Raw genomic sequence first — 21841 nt, 5'->3', positions numbered from 1 at the left:
AAAAATAATTTGTAACTGTAATTGAGTAAAATATTTCTCAGGTAACTGTAATTTAGCCCAATTACATTTCTCATCACTAATCATAACAGTGGTGCATATGGGTATTAAAATTATAGTTCAAAATTATTGTTTAAACCTTGAAAGATATTCAAAATCTGAAGTAGGTGTATGTCCCATTATTTTATTCTGCCTTTATTTTAAGATTTTGAGGACAGCAAAAGAATGAAAAGCAGTACAATAATGAAGGTTATGAATGTAACTGCAGTCATAGAATACAAAATGTGATCTAGCCACTTGCTATGATCACCTTCAAAGAGTTCATTTAAAGTGCTGCCTTCTTTTGTGCAATCGTGCCACAGATCTAGACCGACGCATGTTTTGACCAATTGGTTGTCCACCTCCTTCAGTAACATAAGGTACTTGGCCAGCGATAGTGTTTATCTTGAACAACACTCCAGAAGGAACAGTAACTGGACCAAGCACTAAGCAATTAACTTGTGACAGCTCATTCGCAGAGAGAGGACTAATGAGATAAACTTCCTTCTTCTCTAGATCAATGCCACGTACAATACCTAGAAAGATAAAGATGAACATCAGACATAACGAAAATGTACCATAAGTGTAACTAGATATTTCTAAAAGTAATGGAAATGGATCAGAGAACTGTTTTTCAAAATCCTGATATTTAAGAGATTGGAAGGACATGTCATGAGAAAGGACTGCAATCCAAAGAGTGTGGTGTAGTGTACCAGAGGGAAGGCAGCCACCAGGACCTAAAACAAGATGATGGGATCAGGTCCAGAAAGAAATGAAGAGGATGGGCTTGACGAAGCGTGATGCAGCAGACAGAAATAAATGGTGCAGTGTGTTGGGGAGGCCAAGTACCAACTGGGATAAGGGTGAGTGGGTGAGTCATGAAGAATAATAATAATAATAATAATAATAATAATAATAATAATAATAATAATAATAATAATAATACAACTACTGCATTACCTCAGTTACCCTGTGTAAGCATTTACATTTTGGTTGCCTGCATATCAATTTCAACATTCAATTTTACTTTATCAGGTGAGAGAGAAACTGGGATTCTATTTAGTGATCGATTGTTGAATTTTTAATTAATTTTGTAGGGGAAGGCATCAAATGTGTCACCAGAGATCTTATACATGTCAATATCGCATGACATGGAGTGCCAAAAAGAATTTCTTCAGTCTTTAAAAAATCTGACTAACTCTGCCAGGACTGAATACTGCAATCTTGGAATCCAGAGGCTGACACTACCATTGACCCACAGAAGGCATTACAAAGAAACAGATGTACATATATAAATCATCAAAGATAGGAAGCTAGGAAGAATCAGGCACAAACAAAAGGATAAACACAATAACAGGTTAATTTGAGCAGATAGACAAAAAGGTAGGGAAGACAAGGACAAACATGATACCATAATCGGACAAAGACAAACTACCTTCTTCATATGGTGGTTCTCCCCTCATCAGTTCCAGTTCTTTCATGTTTATTTTTAGATTGTTTTCTTCTCAGCCCACAGAAGACTCATTTCTAATTTCCAATTTCATTAGGAGGGCGGGCATCTACACTCTTTGAGAAAGCCTTTCTTAATTATTCATCTTTCTTGATAGGGAAAGTGTAAGACAAGGAGAAAGCCATACATAAATTCAATAAAAGTGGAGCCAAAAGAAACAAAGGTTCATACATGTGGTAGAATATGAGGAACACAGGACATACATGTAAGTAGAAAAAGAACCCAACGGTCTAATATAAGTAATGGAAAGGGAAGAAATAAGCACTTGGATATAATCAAAGATATGAAGCTTTATGATACTGTAGTTTATTTACTATTCATTCCGCTTCAAGCATATTTTCATTGCCACCATTGTTCTTTCATGTCTCTCCAACTCCTTGTCCGCATCATAGGAGACAGAGAATGGCATGAAGTAGCTAAGTACCTGTGGGGGTGAAGTACAACAGGGACTTAGCGTGCCCTGTGTCCGCTACAATAGCTGCGACGGCCCTACAAGAATCCTGAAATGGGACCCTGGTAAAGTACTCAATGGCAGTGAAGGAGGAAAGAGAGGGTCTTGGTATAGCAGAGTTGACAGAAGAGGCACCCCAACTTTTCTGAACAAATATGACAGCAATCACTGCCTTAATGGTAAGGGAGGGGAGCCCTACAGAAAACTCTCACAAGCCTGGAAGCAGTAAGAGGCAGCCCCCAACCAGGATAAGGGGCTTACGTCAATAACCTATGCCGAATATCAAAATCAAAGAAATTGAAATGAGAAATAGCCAGACAAATTCTAAAGGTATGATATTTGCTTTGAAAAAGGACACTGAAACTGGTTTTTGGAGTGTTCAGACCATGTGGCAGACAGGGAGACTTGAAATAACTACAGAAATAACACTGTATCACCTGGGAATTTTGGGTCTCTGTGAAAGGAGATAAATTTGCTTTGGAGAAGTTAAGATCAGAGATGGAAAACACTTTGTTATATTTGGGTCCAAACCAGCAGGAAGCCACTCACTCCACTCTATGGATGCATTATGTGAACTACAGTATCAATCTCAATGTGATTTTATTTTGGTGTAAATAAATATCACAAAAGATACGTTCACTTCCTTACATAAAACCACTCTATTGCTGCTACGTCTATTCCTTAGCAACACACAGTTATACACAATTATACACAACACTACACTAGTAAGGAAAACACACTGAAACAATTTACTATGGATTCTGTCACGTACAGATATCAACAAGTTCTCACACTGGTTATTCGCTTCACCATCATACAGTCGATTCTGAAAAGTACAGATACTGACAGTCCACACATTGATTATTCACTCTGCCATTACAAGACAAGACTGGCTACCCTGTCACTCAAGTCAATTCTGACAAATAGATCACTCTAACTGACACTTAACATTCTTCTACTGCACTGTCTCTCTCTCTGTCATTGTCTGACTGACTTCACCACAGAGTCCAACTGACTCCACCATGGAGGCCAACACTCTGACTCAGAGTCCAACACTGACCGAAAGTATAACTAGGTGTCCTTACATCTAAGTCTTCGTCTCTCTGAGCCCTCACTGTTTAACTACACACAGACACCCTCAGTCACACAGTCCTCTCGGTGGCACTGTCATAGACCAACTTGATATACTGTATATACTGTTTGACAAACAGTCTAGAAATATCGACTTCTGGAAATGTTTTTGCAACACTCTAAGTGGAACGCATCCAATCATAAAAGGAACAATCGATCGACCGACCGCCCAATTGGAGTAGATCAAATTCGAATATTCTATTACATATAGACAAACCACATGGTCAAGTCTATAACATTCCTAAAGTTTCTTTATGTATCTGAATAATAAATCATTACAGTAAGTTTCCCAAAACCTCCATATGTATCAGAATGATAGTGGATTGTACCCAATATATGAACATTACTGAGTTTTCTACAGTTTTCGAATACACAGATTTTGAGGTTAGGCGTATTCACGATAGATATTTGAGATTATACAAATGTACAATACATATTTACAGGGTATTATCGTACTTAGCATTTAATAGAAAATAATTAAAATATATTAACAATAATAATTGAATTTTTGCCGAGCATACGACAATTATCCCCCCCTAAGTTTTTTTTGGCTAATGGTTTTACGTGGCACCGACACAGATAGGTCTTATGGCGATGATGGGAAAGGAAAGGCCTAGGAGTTGGAAGGAAGTGGCCGTTGCCTTAATTAAGGTACAGCCCCAGCATTTGCCTGGTGTGAAAATGGGAAACCACGGAAAACCATCTTCAGGGCTGCCGACAGTGGGATTCAAACCCACTATCTCCCGGATGCAAGCTCACAGCCACACGCCTTTTACCACGTGGCCAACTCGCCCAGTCCCCCTAAATCTATCCTGTAAATTCCTTACTCTATGCCTTAAAGTATATCTAGGTGTCCTTACATCTAAGTCTTCGTCTCTCTGAGCCCTCACTGTTTAACTACACACAGACACTCTCAGTCACACAGTCCTCTCGGTGGCACTGTCATAGCCTACAGTTCGCAGCCAGGCAGTTCGATCGGAGGTCACCACCTTCCCATGGGGAATCCGCCGGTTCCGGTCAACAGTGTCCTTGTTCTTGGTGGCGATGACCCACAGGGTCCTCGTGTGGCATTCAAAGTTCTGCTGGCTATCCCTTCGTTTGCACCTTTGAGTTCTTTCAGGGCCCACGTGTCTTCGTAGTCCACTGGTGTGATGCACGGGACAGGCTCGCACATCTCAGGCTTGGTGCTGTTGAGTCTCCTCTTTTTCCAGGGTGCTGAACTCTAATGGCTTCATGCCAGGATAAGTGTCCTGGTCAAGTGGCACACTAATTTGTCCGTTGTCGGTTCGGATGCCATTGGTTCTCCGTCTTTTTGACGCGGTCCCACTAGAGCTGTCATCGTCATTGCTGTCTCCATCTCCTGGGACATTGCCTGAGCCTTCTTCTAGTTCTGCTTCACGCCGAGCATACCCACTAGACGGTTCTTGGCACAGCGGAGTTTACCGCAGCTGTCAGCCACCTTGCAATTGGTGTCATTCTGGTAAGGCCCGTCCACAGTCTCGGCATCGAATACCAGCAGTGTTCTATCGGCTCGCTGAGTCCTCTCCTTCAGCTAGACTCGGTGGTCAGCTTTCGGTTGGTGGACACTGCCGCGCCCATTGAATTCCTCCACAATCTCCTCGCAGGTCGAACATGGCTTGGGGCTGCGTCGTACTTTCACCTCCTGCCCATGTAGTCTGGTGATTGGGCATACGGCTCCCTTTTCTGACGTCGATTCAGTCTCGAACTGGGCCCGGCATGTTCCCCAGAAAGTGATTCCGTCGTCCCGTGGAGTTGCCACCTTCATGATGCCGGAGCCGCTATCTCTGCTTGTAGGTTTTACTCGTGTGTCCACGACCATTGTACTTTCGCGCAGGGCACTCGTTTCCTCCACTGGGCCCCGAACTACGGACTCCACAACCGGGAGTATCACTTCAGATCACTTCCCGCCCGGTTCGTTGTCGTCCTTTGCAACATCAGTGATCACCTTGGTAATCCGTGAAAGTACAACGGCCACGGACACACGAGTAAGCCGCGATGACGGCTCCGGTGTCATGAAGGTGGCAACTCCAAGGGACGACGGAATCATTTCCTGGGCAACGTGCCGGGAGCACACTTCATTTCCCAAAGAATTGATTTGGTTCTTTATTTATTTCTTGAGACAGAGTCAGCTGGGCCTCGATTTTTCCACTGAGTTTTTTGCACTGGGTCTGAATCAAAGAAATTAAATGTTCAAACATCGCCAATGTCCTCTGGTCATTCTTCATTCTCAAGTCAAATATCGTTGAAGAGTCCTATCAAGGTTGCAATTTTTCATTCTCAATGCGATTTTATTTTGGTGTAAATAAATAATACAAGAGATACATACACTTCCTTACATAAAACCACTTTATTGTCGCTATATCTATTCCTTAGCAACACACAATTATTCACCATTATACCCAACACTACACTATTAAGGAAAACACACTGAAGCAATTTACTACAGATTCTGTCAATAATAGATATCAGCAAGTTCTCACACTGGTTTTTCGCTTCACCATCATACAGTCGATTCTGAAGAGTACAGATATCATCAGTCCACACACTGATTATTCACTTTGCTATCACAAAGCAAGACTGACTACCCTCTCACTCAAGTCAGTTCTGACAAATAGGTATCAACTCACTCTAACTCACACTTAATATTCTCCTACTGCACTGTCTCTCTCTCTCTGTCATTGTCTGACTGACTTCACCATGGAGTCCAACTGACTCCAAGTCCAGCACCAACAATGGCTCTCCCACGGAGCCCAACACTGACTGATCAACTGACTCCACCACGGAGCCCAACACTGACTCCATGTCCAACACTGACCAACTTTCGGCCTGTCAGCTCAATATACTATATATACTGTTTGACAAACAGTCTAGAAATATTGACTTCTGAAAATGTTTTTGCAATACTCTAAGTGGAACACATCCAATCATGAAAGGAACAATCGATCGACCGGCCGCTCGATTGGAGTAGATCAAACTCTAATATTCTATTTCATATACAAAAAACGCATGGACAAGTCTATAACATTTTAAATGTTTCTACATGTATCTGGATAATGAATCAGCCCATCAGAATGGGGATTAGGATGAATGGAAAAGGAAATATCCAAACTGGCCGAGATTAAGGATGTATGGGGGTACATTCAAGCATAACTTTAAACCAAACTTGGTGCAAATATGACTTACTAACTGGAAACATATACTGTGTGAGTTAGGCAGCCTAGAACCTCTAGGCAAGGGGGCTGAAATAACCCACAATTGAATATGACCAATGTTAGTGTCAAATCCATAGTTTTCGGGGTCGCTCAGAAGAACTGCGACACTCTGGATGCTGTTTAAATCATAGTTCAGCCCCAGTTCGAATGGAGGTTGAGAAAGGGTGAAAAAGGAATGACCACATTGACCAATATTATGGATGTATGTCTGTTTGTTCCAGTATACCTTTTAATCAAACAGTGACACAGATAGGTCTTATGGCAATAATGGGACAGGAAAGGGCTAGGAGTGGGAAGGAAGTGACCAGGGCCTCAGTTAAGGTACAGTCCCAGCATTTGCCTGGTGTGAAAACAATTAACTCTCTTTGTGTCATGGAAGTATTATGAGATAAAGCTACAATCACACTATGCTTCCTGGGAGTCATTTTCATTGAAGATATAGGTATTACTATTGCAAAAGGAAACCACAAAATCTACACTGTGTTCCAGTCTCCTCTCTTCTCAACATTGTCCTTCAGTCATTCGTTTCTTGGTCTTCCATTAAGCCTCTTCTCACTCACTTCCATCTCGTATGGTCTCCTGGGTATCCTTGAGTCCTCTAATGCTGATATGCCCTAGCATCTTGGCCTACTTGAAGCCTGGATTTTACTTATTGTTTATTTCCTGGGCACTAGATCGTCACGGCAACTGTGTTTTTGCTACTGGCATAAGTGTTGCCCCCCTCCCCCAAATCTTGTTTTTTGCTTTCTAATACTTCCTTCCTTCTCCTGCCCATCAACCTGCAACAAAAGCCCCATAACATATGATGTACCATCACTGAACTAGCTTAAAACCACGCCACGATCTTCTAGAAAATAAATACGAGATGTATATCGATGAACAAGAACACTAATGATATGCATAACACAGTGGTCCCTCATCTGTTACAGCAGCATGGCCTTTGGTGGAAGAATTGAGAACTCCATTCAAGACGGCGGTGAGTCAAAAGTATAAAGAATCTGTGGAACTGTGTTACATTTTAGTGGTTCTTCACTTGTCCATTGTTATTATTCAAGTGTTATGTGGTCCTTAGACATATACTTTTTTTTCACGGTGCTTTACATCGCACCAGAACAGATAAGGCTTATGATGACGATGGGATAGGAAAGGGCTAGGAGTGGGAAGGAAGCGGTCATGGCCTTAATTAAGGTACATCCCCATCATTTGCCTGGTGAGAAAATGGGAAGCCACAAAAAAATATTTTCAGGGCTGTCGACAGGGGGGTTTGAACCCGCTATATAAATCATAAATCTTCTGTTTGTGAAACCATGGAAGACCATCTTCAGGGCTGCCGATAGTGGGGTTTGAACAATGAATGCAAACTCACAAGAGATGATGGGTTCGAATCACATCATTAACAGCCCTGAAGATGGCTTTCTGTGGTTTCCCTTTTCACACCTGACAAATCCTGGGGCTGTACCTTAAATAAGACCATAGCCACTTCCTTCCCAGTCCTAGCTCATTCCTATTTCATCAAAGCCGAAAACGTGTCTGAATTGGGAGACACTAAAAGATAAAGAAAGGAACCTTGCAAAGATTTCTGAAATAACCAGGAAAGACTTGTTCAAGCACGCAAACCATTCTGAACTGTAATAAGCAATCTTAGAAGGGGAGGGAAAAGGGAACTAAATAGCATCTTGAGTGTATCGGGTGAACTTATCATAGATCTTCAAGCTTATAGCTACACGGCCCTTAGCACGAAGCCAACTCACTTAGTAGGATTTCTTCTTGGATTTTACAATATAATTTATTTTGATCTATTTCTTTCATCTGTTTACTGTCCGACTCGTTGGCTGAATGGTCAGCGTACTGGCCTTCGGTTCAGAGGGTCCCGGGTTCGATTCCCGGCCGGGTCGGGGATTTTAACCTTAATTGGTTAATTCCAATGGCCTGGGGGCTGGGTGTTTGTGCTGTCCCCAACATCCCTGCAACTCACACACCACATATAACACTATCCTCTACCACAATAACACGCAGTTACCTACAAATGGCAGATGCCGCCCACCCTCATTGGAGGGTCTGCCTTACAAGGGCTGCACTCGGCTAGAAATAGCCACACGAAATTATTATCTGTTTACTCTTTCCTATCTTTTTTATGCCTTCTTTTTACAATTACAAGCTGCAATGAATTCAATATTCCAACGTGTTCTTTTTTCTTCCACTTTACATACAGCTGTTCCAAGGTATTCCCTGGTCATTTCTATAACAGCATCCCTGTATGCCATACATTCTCTTTGAATATCTGAACCAATTGTCTATTCTTTGGAACTCTCCACTAACCATATCCATGAACTTCATTCAAATTTTCTCGTCCTGGAGTTTCTACACCCTTATTCACCTGCAGACTTCATTTTCTCTATCCTAGGCTTAGTGATAACGGGAGCCAAGAAATGTTCTACGTGCCTACATGCTGCTGCGTAAGGTAGCATGAGCAGTTTTAGTTGGCATAACGGTGTAATATGTGTCACCCTCACTCGCCAACAGTCCAAGGTCAACAGGGTAGCAATACAGGGAAGGCCTCACATGTGAGCTGTGGGCTGTCAAAATCATCAGTGTGTATTGCAGTGCAGTAAGCGAACGATCAGATAGATTATTGGAACAGTGCAACAGGACACAGCCGGTAATATTTACTAGTGAAGAGAGAGCTTTTTTGGTGGAATACGTTTTTTGCAAAGGCGATTGGTTTACAGAAAATGTAAAACTAAAATTTCAGGCACGGTTTTCTAATTCAAAGTGTCCAAACCGGGATACCGTTTGGGATTTGATAAGTAAATTTTGTGTCATCGGCTCAGTTCACGATGTACCGGGAACAGGCAGGCCTACACTTTCAACAGATGAAAAACTTGATGAAATTTCCGATATAATGCTGCGAAGTCCAAGTAAATCAACACGCAAATTAGCTCAAGAAACAGGGATCTCAAAGTGGACAGCGCATCAAGCTGTAAGAGACAAGCTTTAGTTGTTCCCTTATAAAATTACAAGAAACTGATTACGAAAAGAGTGCTGTACTGTGAATGGTTCTAAAGATTCATAAATCGACATCGACTTGATGTTTTAAATAAAACATTTTTTCAGATGAAGCATGGTTTCACTTATTCGGCTATGTGAGTTCTCAAAACTCACGAATTTGGTCTTCAGACAATTTCAAAGCACTAAGACAAACACCACTGCATTCGCAGAAAATTGCCGTATGGGTTGCTATATCACGAGCATGCAAAATAGGGCCAATCTTCTTTGACAGTTCAGTGAATTCTGATGTCTACTGCTCAGAGATAATTTACAAGTTCATTGCTCAGTTGAATGAAGATGAAATTGAATATTCTTTCTTTCAACAGGACAATGCTACAGCACATACGTCCCACCAGTCGCTTCACCTTTTAAATCAATTTTCTAGGGATAGAATAATAACTAAAGGTCTCTGGCAACCACGTTCTCCCGATTTAACCCCACCAGATTATTTCCTTTGGGGTACAGCAAAATCTGAGGTGTACAAAACTAATCCAAAAATGATTGATGAACTTAAAGTGAATATAATTAATTATGTGCAGTCCATTACGCAAGAAACTTTGGTGAAAGTCTTCGACAATATGTGTAGACGTGTTTAAGTCTGTCTTCAAACACAAGGACAACACTTCCAGCATCTGATATGAAATGCTGTGGTGAGTACAAAGTTTACTGTTTGTTGTTTGCTTGGTTTGATACGCCAACTTAACTGCTGATGCTACCTCGCGCAGCAGCACACAGGCGCTGCGGAGAACTTTTCCTGGCGCCCTGTACTTAGTTCACAGCATATCAGATAGTAGTCTGCATCAATAAAAATCCCCAAGAAATCAGTGCGTTCCTAGTAAATTTCCTGAATTTTCTGTGCTTAGGGATGGATTGGCTTATGCCTGAAGAATGAATTAGCAACTGTTAATCCCATACTAGCAAAGTCTGGCTGCTGACCCTTGTGTAGAACATACTACGTTACTCACTCATCCTCATCTGCTCCTTTAAATGGTGAAAGCACCAAGATTATCCTAGTCGTAATTCTTGAAATCATCAAATCTACCAACATAATTTGTTCAAACAGAAACAACGCTGCATACTATGAATTTCCCAGTGAACAATTCCAGCCTACACTCTGCCCCTTTTAATTATCTGTTAGGATGACTTATAATCTCTCACCTTTTCCTCGTCCTTTCCCCATATATATATATTTTTGCTATGGGCTTTACGTCGCACCGACACAGACAGGTCTTGTGGCGACGATGGGATAGGATAGGCCTAGGAGTTGGAAGGAAGCGGCTGTGGCCTTAATTAAGGTACAGCCCCAGCATTTGCCTGGTGTGAAAATGGGAAACCACGGAAAACAATCTTCAGGGCTGCTGAGAGTGGGATTCGAACCTACTATCTCCCGGATGCAAACTCATAGCCGCACGCCTCTACGCGCACGGCCAACTCGCCCAGTTTTCCCCATATCTGATCATTATAAACTCCTATCATGTCTTTGCTGACTCAGCCATCAACACGTCATTCATGGTGACAAATAGGAATCAGAAAGTTGCTTTTTTTTTTTTTTTTTTTTAATGTTGCACCGACACAGATAGGTCTTATGGAGACGATGGGTCAGGAAAGGCTTGGGAATGTGAAGGAGGTGGCCGTGGCCTTAATTAAGGTACTGCCCCAGCAGTTGCCTGGTGTGAAAATGGGAAACCACGGAAAACCATCCTCAGGGCTGCCGACAGTGGAATTCGAACCCACTATCTCCCGGATGCAAGCTCACAGCTCACTACGCGCCCCTAACCACACAGTTTTGTACAAATAGGTTAACATTCAGTGGTTTAGTGCTTTTTGTGCTGCATTTTAAAACGTTTTGGGTGTGTATGTTAAATAACAATACAGATCGGAAATGCAGAAGAACAGGGCAAGAAACAGTCACTTTTACAGAAGCAAATGAGCAATTTAATTTACAAGATGCATGCTTACTTCAAGAGAGTAGCATCTGCAGGCAACCTAACATGTAGCACTGGCTATATGGTGAACGAACATCTCCAGCATAAGCATAGTTCTTAGAACAATACAATGCAGTGTTTGAGAGGGAAAATTATAGGGATATATTTATGATAATCCAGTGTTTCAATCTCCAGGCAAAAGTAGAAACCGGTAATGGGAATGGAGGAATATGACCTAAGTGCATTTCATCGTACAGTTACGAAATTTTACAACAGAGGGGAGTTACCTTACATCAAGAAAATATCTTAAATGAATGAAGCTACAGGATTTGAGGGAAGTGAAATATGTAGGCTAAGAACTTTGAGGTCTTTGGAATTCAAGTTTTGCAAATGAAATTATGACAGGAATTTTTTAATGGAGAGGAATAATAATGCTGCAGCAAAGGCTGGCTTTCCTTAGAACAATGCACAAGGTTAAGGGTGGCAGGAAAAAAAAAACATTAAAAAATCAGGAAATCATTTCAGGACCTATAGCGACATATTACAACGCAGTCCTGACGATATAATTCACCTCATTCATCAGTATTTAACACATGATTATCGTATTTTCTCACATAATTAATGCCGTTGCATAAATTATGCATCCCATTATTTTTTGGGTCCAAAGTGGAAAAAAAAAAAACAAACAAAAAAAAAAACAAATGGGGAAATAGAGTAGGATCCCTCCTTCAAAGCCCGGTCTTTCTCGTGTTGGACAATTTTCGTGGCCACTTGATGAAAGATACTAAGAAATTATTGGAAAACGTGAAAACTGATTTGGCAGTGATTCCCAGTACACTAACGTTGGTTCCTCAACCCTTGGACATTTCGATAAATAAACCATTCAAGGACAATGTGCGAAAACTCTTATCAGTGCTGCATGGCGGAAAGTGTGCACGAACTTGCTTGCTTCAACAGGCAAGATTCGGAAACCACCTGGGGAACTAATTTGTGAGTGGATATTGTGCGCTTGGGACATGATTTCTTCGAATGTGATTGAAAAGGGCTTCAAGGAAACAGGAATCTTGAATTTGTTAGATGTGAGTGAAGACGACTTCTTATGGAGAGATGTGAGCAGTGATAGCAGTAACAGCTATTTTTTCTGCAGTGCTGGTAGCGAACTTGAAGACTGTAGCCTATAAAAGGTAAGACTTTTCATTTTTGCCAGTATGTCATTATTATGTACGGACATGAATTGTACTTTAAAGTTCATATTTATTTCACTTCAGGTAGTATTGTCAGCTGGTAATGGGAAGAAAATTTTCCAGCGTCGGCACTTCAAACCCATGTGGTGTCCGTCCTACCCTATTTGACTTTCCAGAGGAAAAAGAAAAACAACGCATGCCGTAATTTTACGCCAAATGACGATAACCGCAAATGAGTTGAACCAAATATGTGTATATTATATTTGATGTATCTTTCAAATGTAAATAAATTGTTAACCATTTTTTAAATATGTGAATTCCTTGAATAATTTACACATCCAAAGTTTACACCTGTACTTTTGTCAAAAAAAAGAAACTTACATAGTTTATCACTTCAGAGGCAGGAGGTGTGTCAGTCATTCTTTCAAATTGTATTCGCTTGTGGCTCTAAGAGGCTAAAAAATTTTAAGGAACAATTCAAGAAAGAAGGGGTGCAGCCTAAAATTCACTGAAAATGATTAAAGACTTCTCAGATAAAATCTATTCCTTTTGATGATCGTAAACATGCAGTCAACTTTATGGATAATTTCAGTGAACAAAATGCACTTGTCATGCCAGGCTGGATCCCTACAAAACAAAGAAGTGATATCATGCTTCTCCCAACCAGCATTTACAAGAAGTACATTCATACATTTACAGTATACTCTAACAGTTGTAAATCATTAGAGAGAATTCCTGCATCACTCTCGTCCTGGTATTCCATCTGGCGTACATTTTGCAGTAACATAGTAGTTCAGAAACCCAAGACTGATCTTAGTATGACTTCAAGAAGCAATCAAACTATAATAGGAAAACTGTCAATTATGGATGAGGAGGAAAAAAGAAATCTGATGAAGGCTATACAACATCTTAATCACATCCAAGCAGAGCGGACTGCTTATAAAAACACCATAGACAATTGTAGATAAGGGATTAGACAACTGGAAAATCCTTCGTCATTGGGCCACATACCTGTAACACATACAAAGGCACTTGTCATGCCAGGCTGGATCCCTACAAAACGAAGAAGTGATCTCATGCTTCTCCCAACCAGCATTATAGTTTTGATTTTGCCCAACAGGTGCACTTACCATACGATCCACAACAAGTTGGACCCATGTAGTGTGTGAACCGCTTAACAAATTTGTTTTGTATATTATTCCGGAAGCTTGTAGTGCGGGTAAAAGAGTAAATACTGTCTTATCCCTTGTAAATCACTTCTTGGAAAAATTTTCATTAGGTGAGGAGCATTTAGAATTCCATGATGATAACTGTGTTGGGTAAAATATAAACAACATCTTAATGAGATACCCCATGTGGAGAGTTATGAAAGGAAAGAGCAGCAGTTCCAAAATTTCATTTTTGCCAGTGGGATGCATGAAATTTCAACCTGATTTGTATTTTGGTTGTTTAAGAGAGCATTCCAGAAAAATGAAAGGGCAGTTATTGAAGATGTAATTAGTGTCGCCCGTAAAAGTTGTCAGGTTTCAAGCTCTATTATTCCTGTCGCTGTTGGCATAGAATCCAGAAGTGTAACAATTCCTACTTATGACTGGCAAAACAAGTTCCGTGCTGGAATGAAAAACATTCCACAAATAACCCAGATACATCACTTTGTGTATATGAAAAGCACCCTGGTGTAGTGTTGACAAAGAAATCCATAGTTTCTGACAAAGTACCCAACACCATCCTTCCAGAAGATCTACCACATGACTTCAGTGACCTTCCACAAGTCATCAAACCGCAAGCACTTAGCATCGATAGACAGATGTATCTCCATGAAAATATTAGACCCTTCATATCAGAAGATAAGAAAGATATACTATGTCCTGCTGTAACATCTTTCCCTGTTCCAACAACGCTGCCACCAACCACCTCAAGTGAAAATCTTACAGAGCTGGCTTCTGTTTCTCCTTCTCTCCAATAATTACACCATCATCGTCTTCTTCAAAAAGTGTAATACCTAAATAAACAAGTAAGGCTCAGAAGAGAAATCCACCAACTCCGAGAAAATTCTCCCCAAAGAAGAGGTCTCGACTCGCCTGCAGCTACTGTGGAGAGGTAGGACATCGCAATCAGATGGTGAAAGGGCATATAATATGCCCAAAACGCAGGCTTCAGTACGAATAACTGATATTCCTGTATTACGCTAGCTCTGATTAACTATCATTAAGGTATGTGATAATTTTTTGTGAAGTGCAGTAGTGTTGCAATTAGTTGTCTTCATTGATCTTCTGCAAGTCATAAAACCTCAGAGGCTTAGCACTGATAGATATATCTCCATGAAAAAATTAGACTGTAAATAATATCTGTTGGTAATATTCGTTTTAAAAAATCTACGTCAGAATACCGGTGAACATGAAAATGTGAACGCCAGCATAACTTCCAAATAGTTTAGTAGTTAGTAGCTGATGTACCTGTGCTTCGCTACGGAATTCTAAATTTTATACAGAATTCTGGGTTAGGTAGTGTAAACGCTGTGAGCAAGATTGTATTAAGTTGCAAAGCTCTTAAAGTTGCCCTAGAAGGACGACGGGCAAGTCACCAACATCTTTTCTCATATGAAGACTGGGTTAGGGAATTTTCATTGTAATGGTAGGCCAGCTTGCCTAATGTCAGTCACAATCAGGTTGGGGAGTTTTCATTATAATGACAGACACTCACTCTCCGCCTGCCTTTATAGATTCTCAGAAAGACTCTCTTAGTGATTTTCCCAACTGAAAAGAACATGGGTCATTAAAATGACGTCAGTAGGAATGACGCGATTAAAAGCAATGCCTTCATATGAAATACTCGATCAAATGAAAAACCACACATTTTCTCACTTTTAACGAACAGTACTATGCTGCTGAACTAACAGTCCAAAGCTACGGAGCTGGAATGACCAAGACGCAGACATCCGTGAACAATCTTCGTCCTTTTTTCGGCCGGGGGGGTTCAAATAGTGGATAGTAGTCCCAGGGCAAAAACTATGCCCGTTTACTTATCTGTTTCCTGGGAGTACCCGATGAGTCGAAAAATCTTAATTCACTACACTGGTGGGGGAAAGAACCATCTGACGTGGAGGCAATTTTTCCTCCAAGCCAGAGAAAAAACCACATCTTCACTGCTAATTTGGAATAAAATTAATGTAGAATTAATGAAAGTGAAGAGGAAGAAGCTTTTCCTAAGACACGGCTCTTTGCAGGGTTGAATTTTGAGTTATTTAGTGAATTGTGGTACTATAATTTGGAATAGGGCTAAATTGTAATTCCAGACCAGTTCATACTACTATTCCTACTACTACTAACTGAGCCTCAAGTGCGCACACTGCTCGTTCAAAACAGCGTGTTAGAGTAGGTATCGAATAGCTGGCATACTATGATGAACCAGTGTGTTACATACCAGCAGTATCAGAAAATGTATGGACCAGAGGATTGGCATGCTAAAGAAGAAAGTTATCTAACTCCTCAGCTATTTCCCCCCAATATTCAGTTACGCTATTATACTCGGTACGCAGCAGTAATCCCATCTATTGGAGTTGAATGTCAGCATAAGAGACAAAGAACATTACAATAAACAACGGTCAGTGTAATGTTATTGTTGATTAATGTTACGCGCTTTCGATATTGTAGGCCTTCACATTATTAATTGTCTTCCGGTTCTGAAATACCACTCTTATCATAGTCGGTACGGTAAAACTGAATAAAACATAAATGATCGGAAATTATACTCTCTACAAATTTTGTTATGTAGTACTTTACCATAGGACCAAGAACATAAGTATTTAAAAATTAAATTTTAGGTGCCTTCCCCTAAACTACCATTTCACCCACGGTGAATAATATTGTTTATAGCTTGAACTGTAGTTTCTTATTCCCCGACTCCATATACCGATTTTCATTCAATTCTGTTTACCCATTTTGTCGGGGCTCGGCGTTGATATGGACTTAGCAACAAAAATCCAAATTCATGAATATCTGTGTTATCATAGCTGGTACGGTAAAAATGCATAAGACGTAAATGATCAGAAATTTAATTCTATATAAGTTTAGTTATGTAGTATTTATCGATATGACCACTAATAATAAACATATTTGAGAATTGAATTTTAGGCTTTCCCCTAAACTACCATTTCACTCAGCGTGAATAAAATAATTTATAGCCTAGATTGTAGCGGCTCACCCCCCGACTCTACATACCGATTTTTATTAAATTCTCTTCAGCCGTTTCTCGTGATGCGTGTACAGACAGACAGACAGACAGACAGACAGACAGACAGACAGACAGACAGACAGACAGACAGACAGACAGACAGACAGACAGACAGACAGACAGACAGACAGACAGACAGACAGACAGACAGACAGACAGACAGACAGACAGAAATTACGGAAAAGTAAAAACTGCATTTTCTTGTTACTGTGGACATGATCGATACAGAAATACCATTCTTTTCAAATTATGAGCAATGTACAGACAAAACTCTTATTTTATATATATAGATTGGTGTCATAAAGTAACCAAATTTATAAACAGCTCTACTGAAAAATGATGAAATCTTATGTTGTAACATTAACATGCGAATTTAAGGCCTTAATTTTAGGAGGCATTCAATTCGATTACGATATTAGTTACATATTATGGAACACGACAGTAGCTTTATCTCAATACCCGACATGTGGTCCCTTTTCATATGCATGCACACACATAATGATTTTCTGTAATTTATTAATAGGCATTGGATTTATATTTGCTCTATAAATCACCAACATAAGCATGCAACTATGCTGCAAAAAGTGGTGAAATATGTATTTAAAAAAGGACTTCTTTTTAAAGCTATTAAACACTTGCATGAAATGTAAACATAACATTCCTTTACTAAACATATACTGAACTCAATAGCTGCAGTCGCTTAAGTGCTGTCAGTATCCAGTACTCAGGAGATAGTGGGTTCGAACCCCAGAGTCGGCAGCCCTGAAGATGGTTTTCTGTGGTTTCCCATTTTCACACCATGCAAATGGTGGGGCTGTACCTTAATTAAGGCCATGGCCGCTTTCTTCCCACTCCTAGCCCTTTCCTGTCTCATCGTTGCTATAAGACCTATCTGTGTCGGTATGACTTAAAGCAAGTTAAAAAAAAAAACTAAAACATAGAAGATTCACTCACAACAACAAATAAAATCATTATAATGAATAAACAACTAAAAGAAAAACTAAAAATCACACTACTTACAGCTGTGGCTGTTCCACTAGTACAAACTATTCATGCATAGTTTATGAGACATATTAATCTATCAGTGTTCACTGTTAAAACAATATGCACACGTCTCCTAGATAAGACACAGTGTGTTAATTAATAGACATGATAAATCAATTAGTAATGTTGTAAGAAAACTGTGAAGAAACCACAAACATGAAAAAACACACTTAAATAAACATTCCTCTTTAATTTTTTTTACACTGCACATCCTACTTCTCCCGTCCATAATTTGCTGTGCAGAACACTACAGCAGTTTTCTCCAAGTTTTCTGGTATAAATCTGTGGCGTTGTCTGTTAAAACTAGCTTCAGTGCAGAGAATGATCTCTCTGCATCTACAGATGTGACAGGCTAGTACTTAAATTTGGGAGTGTGTGTGTAGGTGTTAAAACATTCTGGTAGATCCACATTATCAGTACTAGCCAAATCTTTGTTTATAGCTTCCATGATGTCGTAGCCTGGATTTCATTTAAGGACATGTCCGAGGATTCCTGGGATGATTTCGAGTTCACGCTGTGCATTCTCTATAATGTCCAGCGAATTACCAAGATGCAACCCACGGGTTTCTAAATTCTTGATTGATTCTGGTATGATTTGGAAGTGTGTCTTGATAAATGCCAGTTCCGTTTGAACCATTTCCTTGCTGGAAGAGTTCACGGCGTTAATTCATTTACATATTCTTGGAGAATGCTTGTAAAAATGTTAAAATATGCACAATAAAAATCGAAAACTTGCACAATAAATCTGAAATTTGAAATGTATGCACTAATCTCAAATATATGCAAATATGCACATATGTGCACTATTAAACTTAATAATTCATCCAATTTCACCTTCAAATGCACATCCTTGTCGGCTTTGGAGGTCTACATATCGGCAAACAAGATGTGCATTTACATACACATCCAATATCTATTTATTAATAAGCACTAAATTACTACACATATTTGAACTTTAGAGCACATGACTCCTAGTCCTTTAATTTGCTAAACACTCTGACTGATACTAATTGTTGCTCAGAACTGTAGCAGGACTTGACCCTCTTCAGAAACTCTGAAGTAAATTTTTGCTCAAAGCACTTAATGAGGAAAACTGCACGATCTTTTAAATGTATAAGAGTGCTAAATGTGCTCTCAATATTGGTAGAACAGTCTCAGCGATCAGGAAAGTGAGAGATAGGATGAAGAATCAGGAGCTTCCCATTCAGATTGGGAGAGATGGCATGTCTGCTAACTTGAAGAAACATGGATAAATCAAAATCATACTTGTAAACATTGTTGGCAGATGGATTTGGAAGCTGCCTCCGGATTTATTTCATTTATTTCTGAAACGAAAAAAGTCTTCAGATATATAAATAAACTAGCAAGATACCCATGCTTCGCTACGGTATTATACTGAAATTTATAATTGAAAGTTTAACCTTTTTATATATAATCCACCAAAATTCGTGATCTGACTCGTTTTCTGAGAGAATCTGCCAAAATTCATGATGTGAATCGTTTTCTGAGAGATTACGGCAAGGTTTCTCCCATTTTCAATCTTTCGATCCAGCAATTGATTTCGTACTTCCCGGGCTAGGTCCAGGTATTCCGCCCGGTCAGTTGGGTCCCTAAATCTTTGCCATCTTTTCCTATAAGCATTTTTAATATGGTCAAATCCTTGAGGAGATCTGGCGTGGTGTCGTCTTGGGTGCCTTGGCGGTACTGAACCCGTGGCCAGACTGCATTCGTAGTCATTACCCGGCCAGGACCCGTTTCCAGCACGGTCCGCACACTTGGACGATGGTCCAGAACATTATTACTATTATTAGGGTGGGTGATATTAGTTGAAGTTAAGTTATTATTATTATTATTATTGATATTATGGACCCCGCAGCAAGATGCAAGACCGCTACTTGGCAGTAAAATACATCTGCTGCAACTGTCATTGCTGACAATGTGACCAGCACCAGTCATTGAGAGGAAGTTGGATGAAAACCAGTGTAGTTTCAGACCACAGAGAGGCTGTCAGGATCAGATTTTCAGTATGCGCCAGGTAAGTGAAAAATGCTACGAGAGGAATAGGCAGTTGTGTTTATGTTTCGTAGATCTAGAGAAAGCATATGACAGGGTACCGAGGGAAAAGATGTTCACTATACTGGGGGACTATGGAATTAAAGGTAGATTATTAAAATCAATCAAAGGCATTTATGATGACAATTGGGCTTCAGTGAGAATTGATGGTAGAATGAGTTCTTGGTTCAGGGTACTTACAGGGGTTAGACAAGGCTGTAATCTTTCACCTTTGCTGTTCGTAGTTTACATGGATCATCTGCTGAAAGGTATACAATGGCAGGGAGGGATTCAGTTAGGTGGAAATGTAGTAAGCAGTTTGGCCTATTCTGACAACTTGGTCTTAATGGCAGATTGTGCCGAAAGCCTGCAGTGTAATATCTTGGAACTTGAAAATAGGTGCAATGAGTATGGTATGAAAATTAGCCTCTCGAAGACTAAATTGATGTCAGTAGGTAAGAAATTCAACAGAATTGAATGTCAGATTGATGATACAAAGCTAGAACAGGTCGATAATTTCAAGTATTTAGGTTGCGTGTTCTCCCAGGATGGTAATATAGTGAGTGTGAATCAAGGTGTAGTAAAGCTAATGCAGTAAGCTCGCAGTTGCGATCAGCAGTATTCTGTAAGAAGGAAGTCAGCTCCCAAACAAAACTATCTTTACATCAGTGTGTTTTCAGACCAACTTTGCTTTACGGGAGCAAAAGCTGGGTGGACTCAGGATATCTTATTCATAAGTTAGAAGTAACAGACATGAAAGTAGCAAGAATGATTGCTGGTACAAACAGGTGGGAACAATGGCAGGAGGGTACTCGGAATGAGGAAATAAAGGCTAGTTTAGGAATGGACTCGGCGGATGAAGCTGTACGCATAAACCGGCTTCGGTGGTGGGGTCATGTGAGGCGAATGGAGGAGGATAGGTTACCTAGGAGAATAATGGACTCTGCTATGGAGGGTAAGAGATGTAGAGGGAGACCAAGACGACGATGGTTAGACTCGGTTTCTAAAGATTTAAAGATAAGAGGTATAGAACTAAATGAGGCCACAACACTAGTTGCAAATCGAGGATTGTGGCGACGGTTAGTAAATTCTCAGAGGCTTGCAGACTGAACGCTAAGGCATAACGGTCTATAATGATAATGTATGTATGTATGTATGTATGTATGTATGTATGTATGTATGTATGTATGTAAAGGAATATGTGTTTCTTTCTTTTAAAGCAGATTCCAAATACCAATTTTCATGTCTGCAACATCTTTCGTTTTTGAGATAATAGTATCTTCATACAAATAATTAAACTAATTTTTCAATTCTACACCCCTCCTTAATCGGATTTCCGAAAGCAAAAAATGCACATTACTTTATTTTTAAGGGAGATTCCAAATACCAATTTCCACGTCTGTAACATCTTCAGTTTTTGAGATGTGAGTATCCTAATAAAAGGAATTCAACCCCTTTTTCAGTCATTTTTATCCCCCACGTAAGGGTTTTTTCCAAAAACAAAAAATACATGTTTCTTTATTTTTAATAGAGATTAAAAATACAATTTTTCACTTCTGTAAAATGTAAAGTTTTTGATATATACTGTAGACATGCTCATTTTAAAATTTCACCCCCTTTTTAGTTCCTCTTAATTGGAGTTTCCAAAAATAAATTACCTGTGTTTCTTTACTTTTACAGGAAATTTCAAATACCAATTTTTACATCTGTAACATTTTATGTTTCTGAGATATACTGTAGATATAGTCTTTCTAAAAATTCACCCCATTTGTCACTCCTGTTTAACCCCCATTAATTGGATTTTCCAAAAACAAAAAAATAACTATTCCTTTATTTCTTAAGGAGTTTCTAAATATGAATTTTCAGGCCTGTAATATCTTCCGTTTCTGAGATATTAGTATCCTCATCAAAGGCATTCAACCCCATTTTCACCCCTCCTAGTGGGGTTTTCAAAAAACAATATGTGTTTCTTTATTTTTAAAGGGGATTCTAAA

The 21841-nt window shown here is 39.7% G+C and overlaps 1 protein-coding gene across 2 annotated transcripts in view; it reads right to left on the bottom strand.

Annotated features, from left to right (window-relative positions):
* Positions 1-161: 161 nt before the first annotated feature.
* The window catches only part of LOC136871854 (polynucleotide 5'-hydroxyl-kinase NOL9), a 371126-nt gene continuing 349446 nt past the window's right edge, over positions 162-21841 (bottom strand). The window contains exon 9 of one of the 2 annotated variants that reach the window (XM_067145491.2): positions 162-572. In XM_067145491.2, the coding sequence (XP_067001592.2) occupies positions 319-572 (254 nt within the window). In that variant the 3' untranslated portion in view covers positions 162-318. The remainder of the gene's footprint in view (positions 573-21841) is intronic. The other variant, XM_067145493.2, reaches the window with a different exon arrangement.

The sequence above is a fragment of the Anabrus simplex genome, chromosome 4, assembly GCF_040414725.1.
Source record: "Anabrus simplex isolate iqAnaSimp1 chromosome 4, ASM4041472v1, whole genome shotgun sequence".
In the NCBI taxonomy this organism is placed as follows: domain Eukaryota; kingdom Metazoa; phylum Arthropoda; class Insecta; order Orthoptera; family Tettigoniidae; genus Anabrus; species Anabrus simplex.
Note: the sequence above shows the minus strand (reverse complement) of the source record. Positions and strands in the feature narration are given on the sequence as shown.